Here is a 23,780-nt window from a genome sequence, read left to right as displayed (position 1 = left end):
ACCAGCAATTCCACAGGTACAAATGTTACCAACCAAGAAAATCAGCCAGTCAAACAGCAATGTGAACCAGGAAGTAACAACAACGCAAGCGTCTCATCCAAATCACAAAAGAGCCGCTACGGACAGTCTTTTGCAAACAAAAATCAGAATCAACTTCAGCGCCTTAATTTGAACAATGCCAACCAAAATTTTAGCGTGAATCATCTAGAGTCTACACCAAAAGAATGGTTCGAACAACTTCAACTTATCCTAGTGACTTTTTTAAACGGCACGAAAGCTTTCGATACGTACGCTCTGATCGATCCCGGAAGCCAATTTACTTTCATACTCGACAAAATCACAGAGTTCCTTGCCCTTCCATGCGAACATCAAGAAGCCACTACGCTTCAGTATCTTAACACAGAGCATGATATGCCACTTTCAAAATTTCAGAACAAGTGACAGTTGCACCATACGAAATTTTGGATCAAAAGTTTCAAATTAAACCAACTTATAGCACTCCTTGTTTAAATGTATCACCTGCCAATACATTTGAACTCAACCAGCTTTGCGATGCACTCAAAGAATTGCGTCACATTCACTTCCCAGAAATAGCTGAAAGCAAAATTGGTGCACTTTTTGAAATAAACACTTTTGCTTTCACACATCAAGTTGAAGTCATCCCGGCAACTAAAAACCAGCCTTTCGGCGTAAAGACGAGGCTTGGATGGACCCTAGCTGGAGAGTTTGAAAGAGTGCAAAAGCAACCCAAACAAAGATCTCACCAGCAGAAACAGTACGTGTACCACGTATCACGAAGAAGCTCCGACGATCAGCCTCTTGATGAATTGCTTGCGTAATTCTGGAAAATTGAAGCCGAAGGAACTCAACCCGAGCGTGAATCTAAAAATCCCGTCGACAAGGAAGCCCTTGATATATTGAACAAAACAATCAGCTACAATGGTGAGAGGTACGAAATTGGACTGCCTTGGAAAAAACCATTGAGAATTGAAAATATTTATTTTGCAGCTCTCAGCCAGCTGAAAAGTCTTCAGAAGCGACTCAGTAATGACCTCCAATTGAAAGAGTTGTATGAGCAAACTCTCACAACAGATCTTCAAAAATTTTATGTCAAGCCAGTTGAAATGCAGCAGCCAGAACCCGAAAACATTTGGTATTTGCCTCATCACCCGGTGGTTAATCCAAACAAGCCCGGAAAAATGCGCAGAGTAGTAACTGCTGCGGCCAAGTTTAGAGGACAATCTTTGAACTCCAATTTGATCACAGGACCAGATTTGCTGAACAACATGGTAGGAATTCTTCTGAGATTTCGTGAAAACCCAGTTGCCATTCTCTCTCATATCGAAGGCATGTTCATGCAGATAGCAATAAGGCATGAGAACCAATCTGCATTACGCTTTCTCTGGCCCAATGAAGAGATGGTTAACCAATACCAGTTCACCAGATTAATTTTTGGAGCAACCTGCTCCCCATTTTGTGCAATTTTCGTTCTGAACCGTTGCGCAGAAGATAATGCAATTGAATTTCCAAAAGCAGTTAATGCAATAAAGAACCATTTTTATATGGATGACTATATCCATTCTTTGCCGTCTATAGAAGAAGCAATTGAAACCATTAACCAGACTTAAGATAGCCTTCATAAAGGTGGCTTTCGCTTGACAAAATTTTTGTCATACAAACATGAAGCCCTAAGATTCGTTGAGCAAGAAGATCGAGATGAACTGAAAGAGATGAATAGAGTCCTCGGTCGGAAATGGAATACCAGAACTGACTGTTTCCTGATGAAGACATTAGAACATTTTCCTCGAAATGCAAGTGAATATACACAAAGGAAAATGTTCAGCTTAGTATCAACAATTTTCGATCCCCTAGGAGTTTTGTCCCCGCTCACAATTAGAATCAAAATGCTTTTACAACAAGTCTGGAAGCTAGGAAAGAAATGGGATGAACCACTTCCCGCAGAACTTCATTCCAACCTACAAAAATTGCTCGATAGTTACTTTGCAATGCCTGATATCGAAATCCCCAGATGGTTGAACTCCTCAACAAATCAGGAAAAAAATCACCAGCTCCATGTCTTTGTTGACGCCTCAACCGTTGCATTGTCAGCAGTTGCTTACATTTGCACCCAAAAACAGAACGAAATCTTTCAAACATCTTTTCTGCTGGGAAAATGCAAAGTTGCACCAATAAAACAAAATAGTGAGCCGAAATTAGAGCTCGAAGCGGCCGTTTTAGGTACAAGCCTCCGCACATTGATAGAAACCGAAATGACATTAAAATTGGAAAAAGTCTACTTGTGGACTGATAGTCGTGTCTTAGATTGGATCAGTTCAACTAAGAAACAAAACGTTTTCCTCTCAAATCGATTCGAAGAAATTAAGAAAACAACTAAAACTGATGAGTGGAATCATGTCCCAACTAATTTTAATCCAGCCGACCATGGAACGCGTGGCCTTGAGCCATCAGAAATTCCCCCGAAATGGCTTACAGTACCACAATTTTTGCAAAACACTGAAAGTTCTTGGAAAGATATGAAAAAGATTTCAACCGTAGGTGCCGTAACCAGAAAAACAAAAACAACAATCAAACCTGTTCTAGACCCAAACCGCTTTTCAACATGGAATAAGCTACTTTTAACCCTCGCAACTGTCTTCAATTTATTTACAGAGCTGAGAAGAATCGTTCCGACAAAAGCCAATACACAAAAGATGATGTTTGTTTATCTCAAAATTTTCTGCTAAAATTGTCTCAAAACAATGTTTTCTCCTCAACAATCAGCGCATTAAAAAGAACACAAAAGTTAGACGCCAAAAGCAAATTGAGAAACCTAAATCCTATAATTGACCAAAACGGACTCCTACGATCTAGTGGCCGTCTCCTATTTGCTCCAACAGTATTGGAGATCGAAAAATGTCCAATAATCTTGGACGCAAAGGAAAAGATTGCGAGACTATACCTTGAACATGCGCACAGATTTTGTGCTCATCAAGCAACAGAACCGGTCAAAGCATTCGTACAACAACGCTACTACGTCATTGGACTTCGAAAAACACTACTTTCAATAAAATACCGATGTTTTCTGTGTCGCCGTTTTGACACTCAAAATATACAACCAATAATGGCCCCACTTCCTGCATTCCGCTTCCCCACAGAAGAAACCAAATTTCCGTTTGCCAACACAGGACTGGACTTTTTTGGCCCGTTTTATATTGAGGGCAAACAAGGCAAAATCGAGAAACATTATGGACTTATTTTTAAATACCTCGTTAAGCGAGCAGTCCATTTAGAAACATGTCCAGATTTAAATACAGACACCTTCCTCAATGCATATCGACGATTCACCTGCCGAAGATGCCAACCTATTTTATTGTACAGCGATAACGGAAAAACATTTGTTGGCGCCTCCGAAGAGCTGAAGAAGTCGGTTAAGGCTTTAGACAAAGACAAAATTTATAAAGCCCTAGCTGCAGTCAAAACCACATGGAAATTTAACCCACCATACGGCCCTCATTTCGGTGGCGTGTGGGAGCGATTGATTCAGAGCGCCAAGAGGACACTCTTAATCATACTAGGATCTAAGCGTCTCTCCTTCGACGTCTTGGAGAAAATAATGGTAGAAGTCGAAGCAATCCTAAATTCCAGACCCTTGACAAACGCTGCTGATCAGCCTGAAAACGAAGAACCACTCACTCCTGACCATTTCCTCCTTCAACACCCTTACAGTTCCCTGCCACCCGGAAACTTTGGAGACCAACAGCCAGCTAGTTTCAAGAACTGGGAGCACGTGCAGCAGTTAATGAACCACGTGTGGCGGCGTTTGATTAAAGAGTACCTGGCGACATTACTCAAGAGACGTAAATGGACAGACAACAACCAGCCTCCTCTGAAATTAGGAGATGTTGTGTGGGTACTCAAGGACTTGACGCCGAGAGGAATCTGGCCCCTTGGAAGAGTTGTGGAAACATCCCCTGGACGGAACGGTGAAGTACGAGTTGCCAAAGTAAAAATGGCTTACGGCTCGTTCGTGCGTCCGGTCGCCGGCTTCGCACGGATTTATTCCCCGTAGTTTTTTTAAGTCAAATTTTTCGCTTCGGTCTTAGGCAACATGAGCTACATCCACCCTCTTTGATGTTATTACCCTTACAGTATTTTCATTCCAATTATATAGGTTCAAGGATATCGGATCAAACGACAATCAAGATGATCTCCAAAACCTGCCCTCCTTCTTGGAGCATGTTCCCAATGACCTTGGGAACTCAAGAAAAGCATGACATTTGCTGATGATTAAAACTACCGCCAAAAACCTGAGAGTTACTCTTTCCCAAAAACGTCTGACAAGAAGTCGCAACCAAATATGAGCAACCAAAAGTCTAGAATATATGTTTCACTACACAAATGAAGCAGAAGTTCCTTCAAAAATTTGCAAAATTAAACTGTTTTGTGTTTTTTTGTGTTTGCAAGCAAAATTTACTTGTTTTTTTCATGCGCAGAGAACAAAGACTAATTGTATCTTCTGGGACATCCAGATATACTCAACACCTTGGTATTGGGTTAAAGAATTTAATATTTGCCATCATTGTCCAAAAATTTACTGTTGATGTGTAAAATCTCAAAATTGTCTATGCAAATTTTATATCTAGATTGCGATTATCAATAAAAAGCACGTCCAGCGTAGAATATCTAATATAATTTTTTTTTGAATTTCGCTTTCTACGGGGATTTATCGAAATTTAAAGTTTTGTGAAGAGTAGACCAATTCCCGTTGTTTTTATACAAATTTTCCGCAATTTTAGCCAACATTTTTGTTAATTCTACTAATATTTTCAAATTGTTCAGAATACTCTTAGTCGTTTTAACACTTAAGATAGAAAATGGTTGCTGAATTGCTTGATTTGAGTTTTTTGCTAAAATTTTTACCATTTTTTTCGGATTTTAGACTTTCTCATCAAAAATAAATTTTAACCCACTTTGTTCAAGTCTTCCAGTGGTAGATACCTAAAAACTGCTATCACAATCTTTTGGAACTCCAAAGATGGCACTTTTTTCTTCCACTTCCTATAGGAGTCATCTTGAATTAAAAGAGTGCCCAATTTTTTCCAATTAAAAACCATTTGTATCTTGAAAAGAATGACTTATTTTTGATATATTAAGATAGTTCGTTTGACATGCTATCAATTTCGAAAAGTTTTGGAGCCATTGCTGGTTTATTTAAACATCAGCTACAGGGCTAATTTTGTTTGAGCACCATTATTTTTACAGAAGATTTTAGCAATTTCTTACGTTTAGTTGTGCCGAAAAAAATGAAATCCAGGTTCAATTAAAAGAAATTCCATTTAATTAAAAAAAGCTCCAATGAACCTAACATATTAGCTTTTGAGAGCGCTCATGATTTTTAAGTCTCTAACATTGTGATTGTAAAACAATCTTTGTTGATTCTTGGCTATTGCTTGGGTTTTTTTGTGTTTGCAGACTCATGGTTTTGTCTGATTGATTTCAAAAATCTCATTTGCTTCATAAATTGGTACAAAAGAAACTATACCGCGTTTACAGATCATAACATAGAGCTCATAGGCATTGTATAAACTGTATTAATGAAAAATCAGTTAATATTGAACTATAAAAAATATATCATACTTCTCTCGAATGTTGACTTAGTCTCAGTAAAGACAGCTCATATTTTTTATTTCGTGTTCTATTGCCGTTTTGTTTTTAACTAATGGCTTCCTGGCTTTGGTACTAAGAGTTTCTTAAAGAACCGTTATCAACTTTGCAAGTTTGTCCATTTTTGAAGTTCATTTTTGTTTGCTTGACAAACAATCAAAATAACGACCGGACCAACTGACGTCTAAACATTGCGTAATTGACTATATTTTATTTGTTGGCCGGTATCTTAAGGTTTTGACGGCTGCAAAACGATTTTGTTGTAAAAGTTATTAGAAATTTCACTTTTTACCTGTGATTTTTGGTACGTTTGTAGTTACTCGAACTATTCTAGAATATAAAAGATTCCAAGTAATTCCTTCCTTTGTATGAGTGAAGACATTCATCAGTTTGATTTTCTGGTCAACGTTTGTTATCACTCTTAGATGAAGTTTCTTCAAAAAACAAAAAGATTTTTGAATGTTTCCTTTTCTAGTCAATAGGTAGATTTGTTTCGGTAAAGACAGGCTAAATCTTCTTTCTAGTGAGCCAAAATCCAAGTTTACTACTGTTTTATTTCAGTGAGTGGTTTCTTGGCATTGATATGACACTACGCATTTTCATTGTAACTAATGACATTTTGAATATCTGCTAATTTCTCGAGTTTAATTTTTTGTGCATTGTCATAATAACAATCTAATGAGGAGGTCATTTTGGCTTTGAAAAGCTTACGCAATTGACCGTATTTTATTTTCTCAGGGATAAAATAACCTTAAACTGTAACAACATTTTCTTGCTAAAATAATTGATTTTACAAAAACATTTTCCATGTTTTGTCGCTCTTTTTGTAGTTGATCACACTATTTGGATGAAGATATGTCTGAATTGCTTCCAAAAGATTATGAAATTGCCAGTTTTCAATTCCTTCCTCAATTTTACATCAAAACAAATAAGTGAACCATTTTAACTATTTCAGTTGATACGTATTGGCTTTAATCATTTAGAAAATAATGGTTTTCAAAAATGGAAACTTAAGTTTGAAGTTTCGGTTTCTAAAGCCTTTTTTCGAATTGTTATGGAGTCTCATTGAGGACAGGTATCATATCTTCCTTTGGTATTGTACAGGTCAATTTGTTTAGTTAAGGTGTTATCTGATGCCATTCCGATTTTGTTTATGTGCTTTCTTCTAAACATAGATATTAAATTTTTTTATTTCCAATTAAGGTCTGTTTTTATTTGATCATTACTTTTTTCTGTTCTCGTAGTCAGGTTGACAGGGTTCATCAAACCTGTAAAGAGGCTTTGCTTTTTCTTTTAGTGGTTTTTTGAACAATATGTGAAAGTATGAAAATTTTTCATCATTACCTCATTTGGTAGACCATTACTTCCATAACGCGGATTAGCAGGGTCGGAGAATTATGTGCGAACGCACATTAGCGAGCCGGCTTGTTTTTCTAGCAATCAAATGTTGCGATGCAAGAAAATTAATCGGAAAATCCGAAAAAATGTAAAGTTTACAATACCTGACCGCCAAATAGATGTGCTCCAGGTACAGTGTTATTGATAATGAAAGGTTGACGCTTCAATTAAGGTAAATTTACCCTAACTTTTAGAGTATACTTTTAAGCAATTTAAACTTGCTACTGTTATGATGCAAACTTATTTTCGATAATATAATTTTTCCTAACAAAATTTCCGAGAGTTGTGTACTAATTCAAGCAAACAAGTATATTGGTAGGTGAAGAGTTGAAACTATTGAGTGAGCATCATGCGTAAAAATTATCTAGAAGAGACGCTGTCAATTGCCACTAGTAGAAGCAGAAGTCTACAAATGCAAGGCAAAATTGATGGAGTTTTGGTTGATCCATATCTTGACAATTTGCTTAATTTCTTATTTTTTTTATTAAAAACTCATTGAGCTTTTCACTTATCAAGCTTAAATTTGGGGTAACCTATTATGACTGTTTCTGCTAACACTGGAAAGTGAAATTAACGATTAATTTTTTTGCTCAATCAGTTAGTAGAAAAACTTAAGTCTTTGTGCGGAAGTCTCTCAGCCTTCCCGTCAACGTGCTTCGTTCCCTGCTTGCTTTCCCTTACTCACTGCTTGACTTCGGCAGTGTTTCGTTATCCAGCAGTCCAAATCTTGAGTTTAAATTCATGAGCGTCTAACCAAAGCTAATCATGCATGGCAGTCAATTAAGGAGTTTTTACAGTCTCGCAAATACCTTCGAGAAGCATCGCTTGACTTTCATCACTTTAATGGCAACTTGTATCTAAGATGCTGGCAATCGCGTGAAGTACGTGATCAAATAAATAATAAACCATTTATAAACAGTTTTTAATGACATTTTACCACTTTTCTTCTCAACTATCGCTCATTTATGTCCATAAAGCAATGTTTTGAATTGCCCACTTGACTTATCTATTGTCTCTATTGGGGTGAGGTATAAAATGACACATCTTCGCTAACTTAGTTATAATAATATTACTAATCAATTACTAGCGTATAGCTAATAAACTCAACGTGGTCTTATTCGTTCTACCTCTTGTGTAACAATACTAATCAAACACGCCTTTGAAAGGGTTGCTGTTGTTAAATATTGACAAAGAAGATTTCGCATATAAGACTTCTTCATTTTTGTTGACTTTGAATCTTTGGGTAAAGGTAAATAGAAACGTTCTTTTGTCGTAACGCAGAGTCGCCAAAGTAAACTTTGTTATCTATGAAACTTTTACAGCGCCTGCCGCGTAAGTGCTTCAACGCTCTTCGCGATTCATTTCACAAGTAATTACGTTTATTGTTTATCAGTAAATTGTTTAACAACTGTTGTGTTACAATTGTTTCAGATATTATAACTAATTAGAACGGGAAGGCCCACTTAGGGTGGCTCAAAATCTACCCCCGTTGAGTAATTGAGGTGGGTAATTAATTATTCAGAGTATAATCAGTTTGTTTTGGACAGTAGTAATTTGGCATTTTTATGACAGAAAAAGGCGCGTAGTCCAAGGAGGAGATATTCGAGTTGTCAATTTCACCATTTTTTCTTTTCAAATTCACTATCAAGTTCAAATAAAAGCAGAAAAAATGTTTCAATATATGTGGGTGGGTTTGTGCCCCATCATAAAACGGTGAGGTTAACGGAGTTTAACCTGCTCAAGGTTGAGTGTTCAACTTGGGAAGGTCAAATCAAGGCAGGTCATATCATGTCATTTCAACGCTTTAAATTTTCGCACTTAAATCATGTCACCAAGCACTTTGACAAGTGAGAAAGCCGTGCAGCAATAAATTTTCGTTTTATCTTCGTAGCAAATTTCTCTTTCGCTCTTTGTTTAAATGTTCACAGTTTTGTTCACTTTTATTCACGCCTTCCTGCCTTTTGTTCATTAACAATTCACTCCTCCGTTGAATTAACTGCTCGCATTTCCGGAATTAGAGAGAACATAAAAATGAGCATCCGATTTCAAATCCGTTTCTCTCTAAATTACAACACAAAAGTATTGACAAATTTTGCTCTTGAAAAGCCCACGGCTACTTTTCCGGAGAGACGTTTTCCATAGTATCTTTCCCCCTTTCGTCTATCAATTGCTTGTCAGTTTAAAAGGCTATGTTCTTTTCAATGCGCCCAAAGAAAGAAAAACATTAAGTATTACACTTAAAATTAAATTTCCTATCATTTGTTCCTATAGCCCGGCTCTTTTCTCACCGCTGGAAACATAGACGCAAAATTCATCAAAAAGAAAAATATATTGCAGCATCTGCGTCTTTTTCCTTAGGGTAGCTGACGAAAATAAGGGAGAAAGATTTTAATCTCCGCTTGTAATGCTTCCAATGCAATTACTCCTTACTGTGTTGAAAGCCTAATAATGAAAAAAGAGAGATAGTGCTAATCGATATAAAGCCTCAACATGAAAATCGATTGTGGGAAATAATTTTTCCTAATTAGAGCTAGCAATGTCCAGAAAGTTGTCGATTCGCGATTGACGCAACTGCAAGACACCTGAGCAATTTTTAGTTGATGAGAAAAAAGTAATTGCTTTTTTATTTCACATACGTGCAGTAGTTTACAGGCTATTTATTATTGAAAATTCAATTTAAAGTCTATATTCTGGGCATCAGAAAAACTTCACCAGAGATGGAAAAAATCAGCTGCATAATTGAAAATGCGTTACACATTTGCATTCTGCAAGATATTTGAAGTTGGAAACAGCAGATTCCGTTTTGCGCAAATTAACCACTTGAAAACAATGTGCAAATATACAAAGGTGCTTTCTATTCTGTTTAAATAGAAGGAAAGTTTAATTGTGTGTACTTGAAAAACGGGCTGAAAAAGTAAGTGTTTTCGTGTTCCTTTTGTGGCTAATGGATTGTTTGTTAGTTCAACAGCTATTTGGAAGATCGTTTAAAATGGAAGTCACTCTTGATTGCGAAGTAACAAGCACTCATTGAAACTTAAGAGCTCTTCGTTTTTTCCACACTTTCAGCAATTATGATTTCTAATCGGTTTGCGCTTTTTGATTCACTTCCCGTTAAACTGAAGGTGTCACAGTAGCGTAGCGGTACACTCCATTCGAACTGAAGCTTTTTTATGAAGCTTACAAGAATTTTTTGTTTCATTTTCTACTATCAAAATATATCCTGCTCAAATACATTTCGATAAATGTAGGATGTGCCCTGAATGTGTTTTGTACCATCTTTAAAAGATGCGGCCAAAAAGTTCGGCTCTAATCGATACAAAAATTAAACCCAATCAATGAAATAAATAGTTGATATATTGATTAACCCTGCAAAAAAACTCAAACAAAGCTTAAAACTGCATATGCGGTCAGCGAAAAAAATGAGGTCCCCGGACTATAGTCCCAGGACATTTCAGAGCTGAATCATTACTTTCCCGTACTTAACGCCAAGTCAATATCAGTACTGGGCAAGTCTAATTCCAAGTCTAAGTATCAGTACTAATTCAGACCTATGATCATAACACATTTAAAATTTGTCATACTTGGCCAAGACTTGGCAAGTCTAACCCAGGTGCGAAAGTAAAGTTCCGTACGGGCCTTGAAACGGCAATCCCTCAGTGGCTTTAAATCTTTGCCCTACTTACTGCACCACCGTGACTGCTGAAAGTTATTCTTTTTCCCCGTTAAAGTACGCTTTAAAGAAACCAATTTCAAACGAGAAAGCGAGCAAATTATATTACATAGGAGACTCGCATTTACAATTGCCCAGTACTGATTTACACTTGAAGTTCTGTACGGGTTCCCATATTTACTTGAAAAATCATTTCTGAACCAGTATATTTGCAGTCTATTTATGTTTTTTATGAGCATGACAAATTCAGAAAGGCATCTTCAATAAGGATTGTGTACTTGTCAGAATAAAACTTTACTTTTACCATGACAGGAAAAAATTCCTGGGAAGTTGAAATTTTAAATTTCCCCTAAAACATTCGAGCATGAAAAAACCGCATGAAAACTGGCGTCCCAAGCCGTAAGGACACGTTACCTGTAACCAGTTGCCATCCAGCTTCGAAAAAGAGCTACAAATACATCTGGAGATAAGGGTGGGGGCAAGCAATGGCAAAAAGAAAGGAGGATGCAAAAAGAGTGAAGATGGAAGGCAAAAAGAATGGGAGAAGTATACCGTAGCGGGGGAGGGCTATAATGGGTAAGACCCTCAAATCCCCCATCTCTCTCTTTTCCCCCTCTGGCCCTCTCTCCTTCCCCAACATTCATGGCCGTTTAATTAGTTTTCGAAAATCGCAAAAGGTGAACTATGGATACGGCGATATTGTCCTTATTCCGGGAAATGGAAAGTGACTTTAAGGCAGTGTCTCCGTAGGCGTCGATTGTGTCCACAGATAGAGGAAAACAAAAGAAATTCAAGGAAGTGGTGACTCTGAGAACGGCGAAGGCGCTGAAGACGTCCACAGATAGGGAAAGCGAAATGTATCGGTTTGATTAGGAAAGTAAAGAAACATCTCACGGATGGATGTGGGGGGGGGGGGGTTGGGGGTTGGGGTGCGGTGGAAAAACATTTGCGTCGAGAGAGGTTGGGGACGGGCTGTGATGTAATTTAGGGGGCACCTTGTCCTTGAAATTTTCTTCTTTTTCCCAGATGTGGAGCGGGTGTACCACATCTTCAATTCACGGGTACACTACGTCCCTGAAGTTGCCTTCCTTTTTCCTGAAGTGAAGTGGGTGTGCTACATCTTCAGTTCCCGGAAGCACTACGTCCCTAAAGTTTCCTTCCTTTTCCCAGATGTTAAACAGGTGTGCCAAAAATTCAGTTCCCGGATACACCACGTCTTTGAAGTTTTCTTCTTAATCCCAGATGTCGAGCGGGTGTGCCACATCTTCACTTCACGGAGGCACCACGTCCTTGAAATGTTCTTCCTTTTCCCAGATGCAGAGAGGTTGTTTCGCATTTTCAGTTCACGGATGAATTACGCCCATGAATTGTAATTTTTTCCCAGATGTGAAGCAGGTGTGCCACAGCTTCAGTTCCTGGAGGCATCACGTCTTTAAAGAGTTCTTCCATTTCCTAGATGTGGAGTGGGTGTGCCACATCTTCAGTTCATGGTGACACTGCGTCCATGAAGCCTGCTTCATTTTCTCAGATGTGGAGCGGGCGTGCCACATCTTCAGTTCCCGGAAGCACTACGTCCCTAAAGTTTCCTTCCTTTTCCCAGATGTTAAACAGGTGTGCCAAAAATTCAGTTCCCGGATACACCACATCTTTGAAGTTTTCTTCTTAATCCCAGATGTGGAGCGGGTGTGCTACATCTTCACTTCACGGAGGCACCACGTCCTTGAAATGTTCTTCCTTTTCCCAGATGCAGAGAGGTTATTTCGCATTTTCAGTTCACGGAGGAATTACGCCCATGAATTGTCATTTTTTCCCAGATGTGAAGCAGGTGTGCCACAGCTTCAGTTCCTGGAGGCATCACGTCTTTAAAGAGTTCTTCCATTTCCTAGATGTGGAGTGGGTGTGCCACATCTTCAGTTCATGGTGACACTGCGTCCAGGAAGCGTGCTTCATTTTCTCAGATGTGGAGCGGGCGTGCCACATCTTCTGTTCACGGATGCACCTCGTCCCTGAAGTGTTCTTCCTCTTCCGGGTCAAGCGGGAAACAAACCAAAACAAAACACCCTCCCCCAGATGGAGGCTCAATCTCATACAGGATCTCCTTTTCCCAATACTATACTATACGATGAGAACTGCAACTGGACTGAATTTTTTTATTGGACAGAGTTTACTAATTATTTAATTGTTATCCTCATAGTATATTCAGAGTATTTACATGCCTGCCTTTTTCCGAGAACTATTTTTTAGGCTGATTTTTGTTCTTAGAAGTTATGGCACAGTATGATTTTGGCATGTGACTTAGAACAAAATTGGAGTAACTAATTTGTCTTGATTTTCTAGTCTGATCATTCCAATTTTTGACATGGTCATTGTACTTGACAGATTAAAATACAAAAGTTATTATGATTCAGTGCTGAAAATAAATATGAGCTAAGTCTGGGTTCGCTCATTTTTTGTTGAAATTGCTGTTAAATGGTTCCTTGCAGAGAACGGAACGGTGTACAATTAAGTTAACTGTTTTTTGGCAACGAAGAAAAGAAAAATTTTAAATACTATCACTTGTCACATCAAGCATGACTTCAAGTTAAAATAATTTTGAATGTGACTAACAAAAAGAATTCCGAAAAACTGAAGCAAAATGTTCCCACGGAGTATTACTACTTAAAACACAAAATTAGAAATTTTGTTGCAAGAAAATCTTCCCCAGAAATTTGCAGCTTTCGTCTCATGTCATCATCCAAATTACAGATGATTAAAAAATCAAACCAGCAAATTTAAGTTTTAGGAAACAGTTCTATGTATAAAAAGATGAATGAATTTCATCGCGAGAAAATTAACTCAATCTAACTTATAAAGTGGCCGAAAAAGTGACAAGTAAATTCGACAAATTGGAAAAATGAAAGAAGTAGCGCTACAAATCAAGAAAAATCGAGCCGCGCGGAGCTGGTAGCATTGCGTATCTTGAAATTGGTAGTAACACGACTTTGAAATGCATTATCCAAGATTTCTTTCTCTAAGATAATTTTCATTAAAATTGTTAACAAAAATACACTAAACGACTTATATCTAAGAAGTGAATGCTTTGAAGCTAAAACCTTCAAAACTGTTTAGAACACTGCAGTCTAGTGAAAGGAAGCGAAAAAACATCTAAATTGTTTTAAGAATTACCATCTATTTTACGAAAAATTAGTATGCTGATAAACTCATACTTCCTGATAGCCAGTTGCAGAAAAAAATGTATCTTAACGTAAATAACAGTAGAAAATTAACAAAAACAATGTACGCTGCTTATGCTCAGCTGTTATTCAACATTTTTGTGGCCAAAATTTTTTAAATTATTTCAGTGCAAAAGTTTACAAGTTAAATGAAATTTATGTGGGCACTTAATATCAGGATGGATGCCATCAGAGTGATTTTTGGCCCGTTTTGTGACAAACAGTCTCATGAAAGTGCAATTAACTAGGTGTTACTTAAATGGATCGATTCAGTTCAACCCAAATCTTAGTCAAGGAGCTAGTTATACTGACACATGCTGACTGATTGTGGCTTATCAATTCTTTTAATTTATATCCTGGAAAAAATTATTATTCAGATGTTATCACAGAAGCCAACTGTTTTTGCTGGAGCTTGTTTTGGCAAACTTTAAATTTTGCGTTCAATTCACCAAAATTTTCTATAGGTTTTGTACCTACCTATTATTCACTTTTCACAAAGAACTTTTGAAGTTTATTGCTGAATCAAAGAGAATGTTCCATCGTTTTCAGTTTCTTTTTAATTTTGCATAGGAAATACATTGATTGCAACGCCATCCCCTTTTCAGCAGGTCTAACTACAAAACGGAACCTTAATGCTCAATTTCAGAAATTGTTAAAAAGCTCGTTTGAACGAATTACAACATTTTAAGTGGCAAAAAAATTCTGAAAAGCATTTTGTATAGATAAGGTTAAGACAAGATAAGGTGGATAATGAGAATTTAAATTTAATTTTTACCCCATTTATTCGGTCATCTGATAAACTAAAAACTAGTTCATTCTACACTAAGTACATTTAGTTCGAATCTAAACCTAAAAAACTGCATATCCCAAAAAGTTTGCGTCTGCATTTCCTCCTAAACACTAAACATCGCTAAAAAGCACTCAGTAAGAGAAAATTTAATTTTAAGATAAAAGAGGGGTATATTTTTCTTTTCAATTTTTTTTACTCCTTGTCAGCGTGACCAGGTGAGCGCACATATTATAAAAGTTCTACAGTATACTATTTATTTCAATCGATTCTGTTTTTTAAACAATTGTAAAATATACTGTTATAATTGTAGGTCAATATAGGATTTTTTCGTTCATGTTCAAATTTTATGTTTAATTTACATTTTTGTGTCAACAGGAACCCTTCTCTAAATCTTTCAAATAAACAATTTTACTTGTGATAATATTTCTTTAAATTATAATTTGGAAAAGGTCCAAGAAAGATTATTATACAGTTATCAAAAACCACTGAACACTCTTGTGATTTGTTAAACTAGTTTTGATTAGGCTATTTTTTTAGTCTTTTCCTTTGGGGTGATCCAATTTTTTCAGATTCTGCTTCAGCTGTGTCATATTTTCTGCTTATTGTGACTCTTGACCACATTAGGGTGACCAAAATTTGTAAAATCGTTCTTAAAGAAAATTTCTATTCTATTTGTTCTGTCTTAGTTTTGCTATATTTTACAGTCTGTTTTTTTTCTAAATTTCTGTTCTGTGTAAAGCTGTGAATTTTGATTTTGGTTATGTGGCCAAGTCTGATTTTCTTTAGCGCCTTCAAATTTATTCTAAAAATTTTCTTGCTGATTTTACAACCTGGAGAGGAGCCATGGGGATCTTCTATTTTTTCTTATTTTAAATCAAAAAATTTGGCTTGTACAAAATCAAAGGTTGCACTTTTAAAAGATTTGTCGGCCAAGATGCTCTCCAATAGGCAATTACAAGGAGGAGAAATAGTGGTTTTGGTTCATAAAAAAGTATGGGAGAGCACCAGAAAGTTTCCGGATGCTGTCTTTTTGCATTTTGGAAGTCCTAGACATTTTTTGGCTCTTTTCTGTTATTGCCCCCCCCCACGTCCGTTTGCACCCCCCACTTATACATGTTATAGCATATTGGTTTCATTTCATACACTAACATATACAATTATATACAAACGGCATTTACAATTTAATTATGCTGCCAAGTTTTGAAATTAAGACGTATTCGGTAATCAAACTTTGCTTATAATGTAAGCAGACAAAGAATAATCGGGTTTTTAATATTTTTTCGCTTTTCTTTTGCAGGAATAGCTCTATGGTACTAATTTTTTTGGCAACCGGAAACAAAAATTCATCCATTCGTCTACCGGTAACGGCAATTTATTATGACTAAAATAAAGGATCTCTAAGGACCAAAAAGAACATATTTGGGGGGTGCAAATAGACTGGCTATATAAGGCTGGGGGGGGGGCAATAACAGAAAAGAGCCCATTTTTTTGACAATCTCTGTTTTCTAGAAAAGTTTTAAAGATTGTTTGACTTTTTTGTTTTGCACACGTAGTCACTTCACTGCTCTTGCTGCCTAATGGCTCCTTATAGTTAGAGTTTCCGTTTATTTTCAATTATTGGTTAAATTAATTTTTTGCCTGTTTTAGTTTGTTTTTTGAAAACTTCCAATTCTTACTTTTGTCCTCGAAGCTGTCAGATATCAATTTTGTTGTTTAATCTTTACTATTATTTGCATTTCTAGAAGCAACATCCTTCATTGTCTCTTGAATTGCTGAAAAAGGTTGGCTTTTCTTTTTGAGGAGTTTTTTTAGATTTTTCCACAAGAACTGAACGGCCAATGTTACTTAATCGGAAGATAAAAGTCAAATCAAGAGAAACAAATTGGAAGTGTGAAAAAGTAGCTACTTGAAACAGAGAAAGAATTCTGTTTTCATAGAGTTTTCCTTGTTGCCCTTTTCTATTCTAAAAAGTTTTCCATTATTTTCTGTTCATCATGCTGCTTAGCGTATTTAGAGTTAATTTAAAACACATAGTAGAAGGATAGGCGGTCTGGCGGGGGTATACTTTGCGGTTCTTCAACAACAGATTACGGGATCCATGTCCACGTTTGGGTGCAAAAATGTCATTGAAGGCACACAATGCTATAATGGTGGCGCAAGGCGAGCTGGGATAACATTAACTTAAAACAAATATAATTTCTGTGATTTGTTACGAGTGCTGTTCATTGATCGAATAAACATATGTCCGTTATTTCATTGGCAGGTGCATCTTCTCGAGAAATTTGTTGACAAATTTTTTTAATTTTTGTTTTTTTATTAAAAAATCCATGGCGGTTATTTAATGTATAAGGTAGGGAGCCATCATTTGATTGAAAAAGATACGTTATAAAAAACAAGCTCCGATTTCAAGTTTATTTGTTCTCTCAACCTTTTCAGTTATCATAACTAATATGATAATTCGTTTGCTTAATGAGTTCAATTTTGCATTGTGGAGAGATTGTTCTACATTAATAAGATTGGTGGGGTATTAGTTGGGGCGGCCGCCGTATTGGCCGACAGGGCGTTTAGCCGACAACCAAAAAAATGAGAAATTTAGCCGACAATTTAAGTAAAATGAGCAATAAAACTTATTGTGAAGCTGTGATTGGTCAATTTAAAACACTATTTCGTAGGCGGATAAATATAACGCAGTTTTTTCATCAACTAAAGTAACGAAGGTCTATCAACTAGTGTAACAAAGGTATTTAACCGCATCTGGCCATGCCTCGCGGGCCATGGCCATGCCTCAGCGGCCCATGGCCATGCCTCAGCGGCCCGTGGGACTTGATATGAATCTATCACAACCGAACTACTGATTTATGGACCAATGAGACTTTTATGACCAATTATGATAAAATTGTCGGCTAAATATCCCATTTTTTCCTTGTCGGCTAAACGCCCTGTCGGCCAATTTTCCTAGCACCATTAGTTGGGTACTATTTTTTAATTGTTTTGGGCTACTGGGCATTGCTACTTTTTACTTTAACATTCATTCATCCACTTTGTAGTAAATCTCAGCCGTCTGGTGATGAGGGAATTTGAGCAATCTGATTGGCTAACATTTCATCAAATTATCACTTGACATAAACAACTAGCACACTGGTTGTTTGTTCACTTGCAATTAATTTCAGTGGTTGAAATTATTATTCGCCTTTGATTTTCAAGAACAGCGGCAAGATTGAGCTTACTTCAGACTCAATTAAGAAGCAAACGAAAATAACTTACGCAATATTTTTTATTGTAATAAATTAATTTTTGGGTTGTCAAATTTATGGCTTAATATTTGACCCAAAAGCTTGCAGACAAACTGTTCAGACTGTGCTAGTAACAACATTATAAAAGGTGAGTTAATTACACTAATTTTGTTCCACAGATCTACCTGGTGATTTATACTAAATTGATTTTGCTCACATTTTTGTAAAATCGAGTTTGCACCTTTTAAGCTTGGGAAAATAAATTTTAAGCTTGAATACAATAGATTAATTTCTGTACAAAACACTCAGTAACTAGTTTTTGTAGCAAGATTTAAATTGTCACAGTGTCACCTAATCAGTCCTTTAAGAAGCATTATGATGTGTTATTTTTAACTATTAAATTTTCCCATGCATATTTTCTGATATGTTTATCATCAGCAGTTAATCTCAACTCCGAGTAAGAAATAAAAGAACAGTTTAGAAATCGGACAACCAAATTATTTCATCTCTTTGTGGAGACAGTTCACTATTTCCGCTTTAATATATTTCGCAAATTATAGAACAGATAACTAACTGATCATTTCATTTGTTTGCGAAAAGATGCGAAAAACTTGACCCTAATATTTGAATTTGGCCCACTTTTCGCGGACGCTTTTTAAAGTTGTTCAATTACGATAACAGCTGCCAAACCGGAATTTCTTCTTTTTTGACCTTAATTTTCTCTGTTCTTTTAGTAAACTCATATAAAAATTACTCATAAGTGATGTAAAAACATCTCATAATTTGCACTAATTTTTTATTGCTAAGTTTAAAAACAAGTTAAGAACATAGCTGTTTAATATTGTATACATCATATTAAGTGAAATTGGTTTATAACTAATTAATTTGGTTCGTTTGGGATAATTTTTTAAATTCCTATGTGATATGTTCTTGAACTTGACCAAAAACTTACTAGAATTCATGACAATAACAGTTGCATATGAATGCAATGTACTCTGTAGAAATTAAGATAAAACTCTACTTGAGCCATTCATAATTTGTTTATGTTGGTTAATTATAACGAATTATAAATTGCCACTTTTCTGTTTTTGCTTGAGTTATCTGTTGTAACTTGTAGGTGAGTACTCTTATTATCAAATTACATTTGAACTTGTATAATTTTAGACAGCCAATCTATTTTTGCCACCCAGTAATTTATAATTACTGTAATTACGTCACAAGTTAGGACTCATCTTGTAAACATGAACAGATTTCAATAAACAATGTTAGAACAAACAAAAAACTTGTTTTTTCAAGTTTAAAATTAATCTTGACCCAAAAAATTTAAATTTGATAATTATTGTTTGTTTCAGAACGCAGCAATATCGGATGCGATTACATTTCATACTATTTATTGTTTGATAAATTGGCGAAACAAAACTGAATTTGCGAACAAATCAAATTTTGAATTTCAAATTTTGACCGAGAAAATCAACTAACTTGAACAAACTATGAGTATTATTACAGAAATAGCGACCTTTTCGTTCGCTTTATTAGCCGTCCTAACAAATATTTACGCATCCCCGATTTCTGCCCCCGCCGCCACAACAAGTTTCAGTCGAATGATCAATTTATCCCTCTATGACTCATCAACCGAAATGGAAACCAGAATTCAATCAGATTTCAACGCTTTCCAATCAACGGGTTTTCAGTTTACTCAGATGACAAATCTACTTGTTTTCGCAACGATGGATAGCTATTTCCAGCAATTTCTGGGGTTTGACGACCTTGAAAAAATTATGTTATCGCACACGAGCGATATTACGACTCAAATCAAACTGTTCGCAGCATTACACGATTGTAAAATTGTTAATGCTAATTGCATAGACCGGTCTTTAGGGTACAAATTAACGGCTAAATTGAGCCCAAATTTGAAATGGACCCAAAACTTGGGTTTCAACGCTCAAATTGACGAAGTGTTTTTAACGCACGACTTTAAGAAAGTCACTTCGGATTTCGCCAGAGGCGCGACAGCCGACGAGCTTCAATGGCTGTACGATCGGAACTTACTTACGACTCATATGTTACGACTCGTGGGCATTCTTTCCGGTTTGGAAACACGAGATAACGGGCTATGTCGCTACGCTTTAAATCTTTTAACCCAGTTACAGAAACGGGACCAGACATTCCGGTTAATACAAGCAGATATTGAACCGTGGATTGGGTGCATTTCGCCTTATGAAACGGAAAGCATGATCAGAAGCTGGCATCAATTAGTTGTCGATAACTTAGACCTGCTAACTGTCGAAAGCCAAAAAGCGACAGTCGAAAGCTTAATCATGTCAGTCAAATGGGCAATTGATGATAACCGACCAACGTACTCAATTGAACTAACCCACCTAGCTAATATCGGTTCCAGAATATCTCTAATGGGTATTAATGACTTCATCCAGCTATCTTCGCGGTTACTGACCTCTGCTAATGATTTGACCTTCAACGTGGCTGAAAATCCGATGTTGATGCAGGTGTTAGAGGACAATTTTGTGACCAATTCCATGAATAGACATCGAAGTCATTATCCTTTAGGTCAGCTTCTGTCATTGATGACCCCAAAAGACCTCAAAATGCACGGCTTGGAGTCACAAATTGAATACGTTATAGAAGACCGGACATTCAACGCACGTACATTACCACGACCTATGATTCAGTTCATTTCGACATTTTATAGGTCACTGAAATCGCAATTTGGTACAGAGGATGTTGCGTTGAACTTATGCGAATTATCAGTAGGCTTGCCCTTGCTCAGTTTCGAAAGTTTGAGTGGCCAGGTCTTAACCGAAATCATTCAAAAATGCCCAATAATTGTCCATATGATGAGCGAAACCCAAAAACTGATAGTCGCGAATAAACTAAGTGCTAATTTTGTAAGTGACAGTTTCCCAGTCAATCTTGTGAGCTATTTGGATGTTTCAGATGTACAAAACCACACAACCTTAGTTCGTCTTCAAGCTGAAAATTTCGATGATCAACTTATTCAATCTGAAATATTTCGACAGTTTTACTCAGCATTGCCAATTAGCCCAAAATTAGCAGAACAAATGGAATCCGCAATTTTGGGGTTAGACTTTAAAAAACTTGACGGTCTTTCGTTAGTTGATCAAATCGACGTTTTGCGCATTTTTGGTGACCGAAAGGTTCATTTTTCACGCAGCGAAGCTCATACAGTCGCCAAAATTTTCCGAGAAAATTTTAAAAAATTGAACATTTTGCCAGAATTCAGCGTTCAACTTTTACCCGGCCAAGATTTTTATTTCATGCCACCTGAAATGTTTCTGGAATTTGAAGAATCAGAATTGGAAAATATTGACAAATTGGCTTGTCAGAATATTTTCCACCGAGTCACGGACGACTATTTGCTCAAATTGCCGACCTCACGGCTAAGAATGCTAGCAAGTGTCTACATTGAAAATTGTAAACGAGAGTCTGAGAAAAGGTCGCACGAACCATTAGCTCAAAAAGATGTTGACAATTTGCGACATTTAGTGTGCTATGCACCTAAACAGATAATAGAAGACATGTCCTATGAAATGTTAAGCAACGCTTTAATCTATTTCAGTAAATGCTCAATTGATGACGCAATCGCTTCGTTGATATCCGAAAAACTCCATTTCGTTTTTATCACGCCGAAAAAAGTGGAAGATTTGGGAATTAATTTTTGTTCAGTTTTCAGTTTCGATGTTGATTCAGTTCAACGTCTCGAAAAGCAGAAACAGCATTATCTATCGGCATTTTTGAAAGTTCTCGATGAAATTAGCCGAAAGGAGAGTTTGACCGACAATTTACTAGATTGTACAAGAACAGTTTCTTCGTTGGTTACTCAAACCATCAAAGCAAACACCTTTTCAGGTCTAAGTTCTTTATGTGAAACAGATTCGGCGCGATTTTTAACTTGCCCTGTTATTAGAAGTCTAGGTTGGGCTAACCAATTTACCGATTCTAGTTATTATAAAAAGTTTTCTAGTAAGTGCGATTTAGAAAGGTGCTCGGGTTACATTAAAAACAATCAGAAATTTTTCACAGAAGAAAGTTTGACCGAAATCGCTTTCATAATTTTTCCACCAGATTCTGAAATTACTCACGAACAAATTATTAGTTCTGCATTTTTACTCCCTTTTACAAATATTAGCGTGAAAAAAATAGTGACACTTGCAGTCGACCACAATGAACGCAATTACGAAGTCATAGAAACGTTAGGAAAAGTTCAAAATTTGGAATTAGACCAACAACAATTTTCAAGAATTTTATCCAAAATTGGACGACTGAACTTCTGGAAAGTTTCACTTATTGGCGAAATAATCTGCAATTTACCCGTAGACGGAAATTCAAATTTGATCAAATCATATTTTGAATCCGTTGACGATTTAAAACAAAGCATTCCGATTATAGGTCAGCTCAAAAATTGCTCGGATAAATTTTTCGCCAGTTTTGCAAATCAAGCTGTTGATTTGTTCCGATTTCCGACTATCAGTGGTTTGTCGCCTTTCGTCATTTCCAAATTAGGAAATCTAGTTCCCTATCTCAATCCCTATTGGCTGACGAGCTTGGACGATTCGGCTTTGCAGGCTATCAATCCTGAAGTGCTGAATAAGTTAAATTTTGATCAAGTTATTGAACCGGTTTTGGAACGACTTTCGGTTGATCAAATTTCGGAGCTTTCGGAAGAGCTGACAAATCAAATGACTCCCGAACAATTAGCGTATGTTCATAAGTTGATGAACGGATTAGCCGAGACAAATCATTTCTCCGAATCGACGACAGAAGAATCAAATGTTCTAGAAAATTCTGCGACCGAGAATATAGACGGCTATGATTATTATTCTCAAACCAATGTTAGGGTAATTTACATTTACAGCAGTGCGAATAAACTTGTTAGCGATTTGACATTAATTTGTATTTCTATAATGGCAGCTTTTGTAATTAGTTTCATGTAGATTTTGCAATCGTTTTTTTTGCACAGAATTTAGTTTTGTATTTCGAAATCTGTTTTACCCGATATAATGAATCGAAAAACGCTCGAGTTGTCTAGCCACTGAGAAAAACTTCATAGCCTGGGAATAAAATAACGAACTGTGTTTATGTCTTCCAAAAACCTCGTTTTCGCAACGAACTACAGACAGCAAATTTACGAGCCGCCATTTATTTTCAAAACAAACCAACTGTAGCCAGATGCTATAAAATCAGAAATTGGCAATGAATTTGATACCGATATTTTGAGCATTGTTTATGCAGATCAACCAACTAAACATTGCAAGAAATATTATTAAATGGAAGTGTTTATGAAAACATTTAGCGTTAAAACTAACAAGAGCTACAAACGTTACATCGTTTCAATCTGCATTTCAGGAGCTATACTATGGTAAAACTCGTATTTTTTTAGGACAACTCATATTTTTTATATAAAAAAAATATGAGACTTCTGATTTTCGAATTTTCGAATAGGAATGAAGGTTCGACATGCCATTGTTCTGCGGGATCTTTTGATTACAACCAATTAAAAAATAATTTAAAGCGTAGCTCTATCATATAATAATATCATAAAACATAAAACTGACTTTAAAAACTTTAAACTAAGTTTGGTAAGTTTTCTCATTATTTGGACGCCAGAAAACCAAAAATAAATCGTTTTTTGAAAAAAGGAAAAGTGGTATAACTTCGCATCTATCTGCATGTAGATTTCAATTTTAGAGGAAAAGAGATAATTGTTTTCTTTTCCAGAAAAACAACTACGATAACAAAGTCTGCCCTATTTTTTTGAATCTGACAGAAGTTTCCGT

General features: G+C 36.3%; 1 protein-coding gene across 3 annotated transcripts; it reads left to right on the top strand.

Moving 5' to 3' along the window:
- The first annotated feature begins 8,437 nt into the window (after positions 1-8,437).
- Positions 8,438-22,985, top strand: LOC142344648 (uncharacterized). 3 transcript variants are annotated; one of them, XM_075396464.1, is made up of 2 exons: positions 8,438-8,564; positions 19,320-22,985. In XM_075396464.1, the coding sequence occupies exon 2, from the start codon at positions 19,458-19,460 to the stop codon at positions 22,935-22,937; it is 3,480 nt and encodes a 1,159-aa protein (XP_075252579.1). In that variant the 5' UTR covers positions 8,438-8,564; positions 19,320-19,457; the 3' UTR covers positions 22,938-22,985. The 3 variants fall into 3 exon arrangements, with proteins under 3 accessions (XP_075252579.1, XP_075252578.1, XP_075252580.1); XM_075396463.1 differs by lacking the exon at positions 8,438-8,564 and adding an exon at positions 17,903-18,115; XM_075396465.1 differs by lacking the exon at positions 8,438-8,564 and adding an exon at positions 18,792-19,084.
- The last annotated feature ends 795 nt before the right edge of the window (positions 22,986-23,780 follow it).

The sequence above is a fragment of the Convolutriloba macropyga genome, chromosome 8 (genome assembly GCF_964194025.1).
Source record: "Convolutriloba macropyga chromosome 8, txConMacr16.3, whole genome shotgun sequence".
NCBI classification, from domain to species: Eukaryota; Metazoa; Xenacoelomorpha; order Acoela; family Convolutidae; genus Convolutriloba; species Convolutriloba macropyga.
The sequence above is the reverse complement of the archived record's forward strand: the minus strand, read 5'-3'. Positions and strand labels throughout refer to the sequence as shown.